Raw genomic sequence first — 8270 nt, 5'->3', positions numbered from 1 at the left:
AATTCATATGAATACCTCTTATATGCTCCGCTTGAGAAGAGGTGTAAGGTTGGAGTCACCGTGTAAGGTTGTAGTAAGTTGAAAACTTTAAACGCGTTTTCTGGAGAATCGATTTTTTTGACTTATGCCGGTCTTGCAGCAAATGAGCGATATGTATATATTTTATTTCGTGCCTTCAAATGCTTTACAACAGTTAAGCCAATGTGCTTAACATGGCTGATGAGGAACAATCGCATTTGTCCTCGCTAATTCAAACGCGTTCAACGATTCTTCGCAAACTACATAGCGTAAAGCAACGAATTGCTTGTGAAGAAGTCGATAGGGATACGCATGTTCTCGAATGTCGACTACAAATTGTTGAGTCCTACTTTCAACATATTTGTGACATCCAGAACAATATTGAAGCTCTTTCTCCGTCAGACCAATCTGGAGCAGAAATTGAAGAAACGTACATTTCAATAAAATCTAAAATACTTTCGTTAATCAACCCCAGAAACCGCATTTCTGAGTTGAACACTAGCATTTTCAACGCAACAACTTTTGGAAATACTAGACCATAATCGATTTCCTTCACTCAAATTGCCTAAACGGCTGAAGGAAAGATATGACAATAACGTATTGATTTTTCAAGATCATGTTACATCGGTTTTTAACACTCCGGTTATGAAAAAATCTGATACAGCAAGTCTACGTAATATTATCGACACTGTTGCAGCGCATCGAGGCTCGTTACTATCGTTGAGCTCAGAAAGTGAGAAAGTCAATGCTATTTCATATCGTCTTAACCAAAATTGATTCTGATTTAAAATCTGCATACAATCAGAGACAAGAGTTTGACCACTTGCCATCGTGGGACGATTGCTACAAGTGCACGGTGGTTCCTCCCATACGACAAAAATAAAAAAGTCTATGTTTATATATTGGGCTTGTAGCTAAATAAATAGTTGCATATGCCATCAAATTTATGTATTTTGAGTTTGTTTTGATTATTTCTAACGGAACTTCTTGAGCGAAAGCAACATATGTACGGCCTTGCACAGAAGTAAATAGTTGACAAAAATAAAAGCGAAAGCAACGTGTACATTCAATTGCAAAAGTTTAATTTAAAAAAGTGTCTAAATAAAAATACTGAAAATGGAAATTAAAGTAGATGGTAATAGTATTATTTTTCAGTAATAACAAGTTTTTAAATTGTGCTGTTGTTTTTAGAATAACAAATTTTAATGAAGTGTTTTTTTGATTCAGTTTTTTTGTTCTTTGTTAAATGTATTTGGAGATTTAGTAACTTTGTCAACCGAATGCAGTGACCGGATTAGTGTGTAAATGTTGATAAAAGTATATAGTTTAAAATAATATTAAGTTCATGTGCAGGGATTTGCAGGTTTCTAAATAAAGTTCATTAAACTAACCTAACTTTTTAGTTTCAAAGTGTATTTTGTACATCAAATGTGCGTGTTATAGCATTGGTTTTTGCAAGTAATATCAATAAACAAATGTAGATTAAAATAAACGCGGACAAATTTAAGCAATTCGGACTTGAAACTGCTAAAGGGCTTGTAGAGAAGTACCCTTGGTTCTATCTTCCACCTTCAGTTCACAAGATCCTAGTGCATGGTTCCGAAGTCATCGAAAGTGCAATAATATCCATTGGAGAACTATCAGAGGAAGCTGCGGAACCCAAAAACAAGGATATTAAGAGGTATAGGCTTCAACATACGAGGAAAACTTCTCGAATTGCAACAAATTCGGATTTACTTAATATGTTATTGTTGAGCTCAGATCCATTTGTTAAAGGTCAACGAAAATTGCCATGCAAAAAGAAAAGCGCATTATTAAAATCTACAATAGAATTGTTGGAAGACTAATTACGTAAAGGAATTTTTTATTGAGGTTTACAACGTCCTTATTTTTCTTCCAAATTAATAAAAATTTTATTTGAACTGTAAAAAATATATTGTTTAATTTTATAAAATTAAATGCCACATCTGTTTTCCTTTCTATTTATTAATAATAAATCCGGGAATTGGAACAAAATTTATCACATGCTCAGGTATTTTAACGTTACAATTATATATGTATGTAGAATATGAAAAGTTGGCGTTATACAATTGCGATTTTTTCAGAATATCGTACTTGCATGAACAGAAATATGCTGTGTATATTGCAGATCAGTATCTCTATTCTAACTATTTTTGTCGTTATCCTCCATACAAATGGAACCACTGTGAAGTGGTTGAATCGGCACAGTCAGTATTTAGAAACCTATTCAAACGTTGAAAACCTAAAGGTAACACAGCGAGATTGTAAGATACACGGTATAAAAAATGCAAATTCATTCGTTAATGCGATGTCGACATGTATACATTGCAATAATATAGAGCATAGCCTAAGCCAGGGATGGGCACATTTTTAGCCCGCAAAGTTAGCAAAGTGCGCACGGGGGCTGGATGAGGGGAATATCAGTTTACGGAGAGAAGGGCATAATAAGTTGATAAAAATTGCGAAAAAAATGAATTACATTCCTCCGTAACTTTATGTTCATCGCAGAGTGGTTGCGGCAATACTGACATTGTACACAAATTTAAGGGTGGAAGTTTACTTCATATCGGAATTGTACAGTTGTGTGAACAAAAAGGGGTAAACATAATTTGCAGAGTTTAGAGTTTCGCATTAAAATTTGTTTTTATTTACCTTTGCATTGTGGGAAATTTTAATCACTGTTAGGAAAAAATATATATATGTTATGTTATGTATCTAAAAACAATTTTATTTAATAAGAAAACAGCATATTTTAAAACTTCACAACACCTTATGGTTGTTTCTATTTTGTTCACACCACTGTACATGTGATAGATCAGTCAATGGTGGTGGAAAATACGTTGCTCTCATTTGTAAATATGGAGTGGTAAAACGTTGCTCTCACTTCCCTCTTCATGTTTGCCCGCGATGATCCCCTCACCTAGCCCTCAAAATGTGCACTCGTGCCCGCACGGGCAAAATGCCACTGAGGGCTAATGTGCCCGTCCCTGGCCTAAGCAATTGTTCTTCATTTCTTCAGTTGTCAGCTAAGATGCGTTTTGATTGGGTGAAGCAAGCAGGAGCTTGTATCAATTGCTTACGAAAAGGGCACACCGTATCTAAATGCCCATCAAAATCTCGTAGCCTTGTATGTCATCAATGGCACCACTCTCATCTTCATAAATTAAAGGGAAAGACAATACATCCGTGTCATTTACTTCGCCGAATCCATCGCATCAGTCACCAATCAATCCATCGGTTTCACTCATCGCAAGTACACGTAAACGAGCTATATTACCGACCACTTTAATTTACATACAGGATAAATTTGGAGTGATGCAGCCAGCTCGCGCGTTATTGGATTCCTGTTCCGAATTGAATTTCATCACCGAAAAAACAGCGAAGCGTTTGCAGCTTAAAAGGTTTTTCTCATATCAGGTATTTCAGATATCCGTTCTAATTCAAAGTATGCAGTAAATGCGAAAATAAAATCTCGTGTTGGAGATTTTACTTGTATGTCGGAATTCGTTATAATTAAACAGATTACAACATAAATTCCTAGAAGTTTCGTAAATACTTCTAAATGGAATATTCCTGATTCCTGAAAATCTCCAGCTTGCAGATCCATACTTCTACAAACCGCAACGTATAGATTTATTGCTCAATGCAGAAATATTTTTTGAGAGCCTTCAAGAAGGCACAATTTCACTTGGAAAAAGCTTACCACGCCTTCAAAACAGCAAATTAGGTTTGATTGTAGGGGGCAATTTTGGAAAGCTTTCAAAATCCCGCCCATCCAAAATGTATCAATTTTCAATTTTTGATTAACGATCAAGATCAACGATATCAACTCATTTTGTGGAGAAACGAACCTTATGAGCCATTACAGTTGTTTCAACTCAAAACTGTAACTTACGGATTGGCTTCTGCATCATTCCTAGCCATTCGCAGTTTATTTCATATTGCTGATGTCAATAAAACTGGCTATCCTCTAGCAACGTCTGCTATTCGTGAAAGTTTTTATGTTGACGATTTGTTGACTGGTGCAGATAGCATAGATAACTTACAAAAACTAAAAATTGAAATCATAGAAGTTCTTCGTTCTTATAGTTTTTCTCTGACTAAATGGCACTCGAATTCTACACAATTATCTGACGCATGAAGTTGTAATTAAAACAACTGAAGAAAACATTACCAAAGCGTTAGGTACGTCATGGAAACCTTTAGCTGATACCCTTTGTTATTGCTATGAATTACCAGATATGCAGTCAGTTACAAAACGATCTGTTCTATCAATTATTTCCAAAATATTTGATATCCTCGGTTTATTGAGCTCCGTTATTATACGTGGCAAAATATTAATGCAAGAAATTTGGATTCGCCGATTAGATTGGGATGAAACACTACTACCCGATCTTCATAAAATTTAGTTGCAGATTAAAGCCGATTTATTTCATTAATAAAATAGAAGTTCCTCGTCATGTACAAACAACATCCAATTCTCGCTGTGAAGTTCATGGCTTCGCTGACGCATCAACGCGAGCATATGGGTGCTGCATTTATGTACGTTCTATTATAAAGGACACTTACAAAACTACGTTACTTATTGCTAAATCTAAAGTGGCACCGATTAAAGCACAATCGCTTCCTCGTTTGGAGTTATGGGCAGCACTACTACTGAGTAGGACTTGGCAAAAAATCAAGGATAAGATATTAAAATTCGTTCGATTTGGTTCTCTGGACCAGAGTTTCTAATGAAAAATTCATCGGAATGGCCTGTAAGCAAGATGGAACATCCGGTGGTTGAAGCCGGAAGCCAACATCATAATTGGTCAAATGGTCATCATCCATGAATCCAACTTGCCCCCACAGCATTGGTCACTTAGGAGAATTATCAACATCGTCCCTGGTTCAGACGTCAATTTGGGGGTGTGGACATCAATACTACAAAAGGGATTATAAGGAGAGTAGTCCATGGGGAGCATGTTTGATCAGAAGTATTTCACTGTGCAAATCGGATGACCGTGACCATGAATTAGGCTATTCACCTTTGTTAGAGCACCGTTTATGCAAATGCACATCAATTCTTACATCCATATACATACATATGTATGTTACGCTTTTCTATGATTTGTAGATACAGTAGAACTCCAATTATCCGAATTAATGGGGACCGGGACCCATTCGGATAATCAAATATTCGGATAATCGGTTTTTTTTTTAAATTGCCAATGGAGAGAATAAAAGCTACGTTTTGATATTGCACTATTTTTTTATTGAATTAAATGAAAGAAACATGAAATTTTCACATGTTTTAAATATAAATAAAATGTACAAGCTTAGAAATAAAAATCATTGTTTTTTAAACATCTCCGTCAATGTAAGCTGTTTTGCGGTCGTCACCGTTTTCGGGCAGCCAGGTCACGCATTCGCTTGACGGTGAGCAGTTGCAAGTGGTCACACTCGGGCTGACGCTCCATCCACTTCAAAGCAGTCTCGAGGCCGGCAAATGCTTCACTAGCTGATGGTCCAGCGTCTACTTTAACATCAGCAGAAAGTTCTTCTTCCACTTCCACTTCAACATCTTCTCTCACACTTACAACAATTTCATCGTCATTGAGAATTTGAAAACCAGGGTCAGACGTGTCACAAGCCATCCACTCTCCTACATCTTCAGCACTTACTTCTGTACAACCAGGAATTTTTACAATCATTTTTCTTATTTCCTCTAGTGACAACGCATCTTCATCATCATCATCCTCTCCATATTCTTGTTTCTCACTGGCTTCGCGGGGGAAGAATAATAGCGCACTTAGACTTTTTTTGGACAATTTTTTGTGATTCGGATAATCGGCGATTCGGATAGTCGGAGTTCGGATAATTGGAGTTCTACTGTAATTGCATTTTTTATGTTCTCACTTTCTGCTTGCACTTTGCAAGCAGGTACATACATACATATATACATATGTACATACGCACAAACATACGTTTTTCATACCTACGCCCTCATAAGCATATACGCATAAGCTGCATAGCTAAGGAGAAAATTAGACACAAGAATGGACAAAAACCAGTGCTAGCAAAACATTAAGACATTATTGGTAAAGCATTAGGAGTGTTATAGAGTAAGAGCCCGTGACATCCAGACCTTCGTCATTTTATAAAAGCTGAAAGTTTGTTGAAGTATGCTTTGAACATAGGTAAGAACTATGGCAAAATGTGGAATTCAAGTCATCGTGGCTTTGGGGGGTAGCGGGTGGGACAGGTGCATAAAATAACAGCCAACTTTCGTTATTTTATAAAGCGTAATTTTTTAACCCTTCTGCTATGTTTTGGGTCAATTTGACCCAATTTTTCAGTAAAACTCGTCGAAATTCGCGTGTTACTCTAGTCGTATTGTATTGATTCTTCTTCTATTTGTTAACTGCAGTAAAAGGAATAGATAAATATGAAATTTAAAATAATATCTGTTTTTTATGTCGCTGGAGGATGCCAAATGTAATTTCATTAACACTTATTACGTTGTTGGGTCAATTTGACCCACCTAGTATATATTTTGAAACATTTTGCCGTTTTTTTTTATCACATCACTCGATCAAAAACGCCGTCAAAGAAAGCTAGTTATCGGAAATCGAGTATATTTTGCACAGCTCTATGTTTATATATTCTCGATAAATTTATAGCCTTTTCGAAAAAGGGGAACTCCCCGTTTTATGCACCTGTGCAAAGAGTAAGTGTAGATTGTTTGCTTAGTTAGCAATTTTTTGTCGCGCAGTAAGGAGCTTATCAAAATTTTTATAAGAAAGGTGATTGCTAAATATATATTTATACAATGTCCCAAAGGAAGAGAGTAAGTCAAGTTATCTAATTACTAAGTTTATATTGCTGTTACACATTTTTATATTTTTTTTATTTTGAAAAAAACTAAGTATTGAAGAAACACACCAAATTATTAATTCTGATGCTGAGGATATTTTCGATTGCATCTTTTTGGAGACAAGTGGAAAATTATAGACCATACAGAATTTGAAGCATACATAGGATTGCAAATCTTAGCAGGAGTATACAAATCGCACAATGAAAGTCTAATTCATTTGTGGGATGAAATAATGGCAGACCAATTTTTCGGCCACAATGAGCTTGGAAAGACTTATGAACATATCACGATGCCTTCGTTTTGACTCCGCTGCAGACAGGGATGAGAGAAGACAGCGTGATAAATTAGCACCCATAAGAAACATTTGCGATCAATGGAATCGTGCAGCTCAGGTCATATTATCACTTACATGAAAATGTAACAATAGATGAGCAGTTAGTACCTTTTCGTGGTCGTTGTAGCTTCAGGCAGTACATTCCATCGAAGCCCGCAAAAATACGGCTTAAAAATATGAGATCTATGTGATTCAAAAAGCAAGTATGCCTGGAACATGGAAGCTTATTTAGGACGGGCAAGAAAATACGCAACCGGAAAGGAACCAAGGTAATGCATTTATAAATTGGCTTTTTGTATGTCTCAAACCTATGTACATTGTAAATAAACCGTCTCTATACAAATATTTTTAGGTGAACGTGTTGTTCTATCCCTATCAGAACCCCTTCCCAGAGGTCCACACTATTACTTGCGATAACTTTTTTACGACGTACAATCTCGCCGTTCAGCTACTTCGCAGCAACATTAATTTAGTCGGTACAGTGAGGAAAATAAGCTTTTTTTGCCACGAGAAATTGTCGACATGAAGGAAAAGAACATTTTAGAAAGCAAATTTTTATTTACGGAGAATGTAACTATTGTATCGTACGTCCCAAAAAAATATAAATTTGTTGTCGCATTGAGCTCCCTTCACCATTCTCCATTTGTTTGATGAGGGTGACAGAAAAAAACCTGAAATAATACTTCACTATAATGAAACAAAAGCTGTGTGGATGCGCTTGATCAGCTGGTTGTTAATTATACATGTAAACGTCAGACCAACGTTGGCCAGTTGCCCTCTTTTCGAATATGTTAGATATATCGGCATATAACGCATACGTAATATGGACAGATAATAAATCCCTCATGGAACACCAACAAGCTTTATAAGCGAAGACTTTTTCTTGAAGAGGCTGGGAAAGCAAATGGTCGAACCAAATATTTTCCGCAGAGAGAGACTGCCGCGAGGAATCGCTGCTAAGAATATAGTAAAAAATATTCAAGAAAACTCCAAAGCGTCTACTTCTAACATTTCTGCCAGAAATGAATCCACCAAAAAACG

At 36.2% G+C, this 8270-nt stretch overlaps 1 protein-coding gene across 1 annotated transcript; it reads right to left on the bottom strand.

The window, feature by feature from the left end:
• Window positions 1-5030: 5030 nt before the first annotated feature.
• Window positions 5031-5938, bottom strand: LOC125777196 (uncharacterized). Its single transcript, XM_049451476.1, has one exon. The coding sequence runs from the start codon at window positions 5730-5732 to the stop codon at window positions 5418-5420; it is 315 nt and encodes a 104-aa protein (XP_049307433.1). The 5' UTR covers window positions 5733-5938; the 3' UTR covers window positions 5031-5417.
• Window positions 5939-8270: the final 2332 nt, after the last annotated feature.

This window comes from Bactrocera dorsalis, chromosome 3 (genome assembly GCF_023373825.1).
Source record: "Bactrocera dorsalis isolate Fly_Bdor chromosome 3, ASM2337382v1, whole genome shotgun sequence".
Taxonomy (NCBI): Eukaryota; Metazoa; Arthropoda; class Insecta; order Diptera; family Tephritidae; genus Bactrocera; species Bactrocera dorsalis.
Note: the sequence above shows the minus strand (reverse complement) of the source record. Positions and strands in the feature narration are given on the sequence as shown.

Bases quoted from the DNA above. Each gene is read 5' to 3' on its own strand.
- LOC125777196 (XM_049451476.1), bottom strand. From the start codon at position 5,732: ATGATTGTAAAAATTCCTGGTTGTACAGAAGTAAGTGCTGAAGATGTA.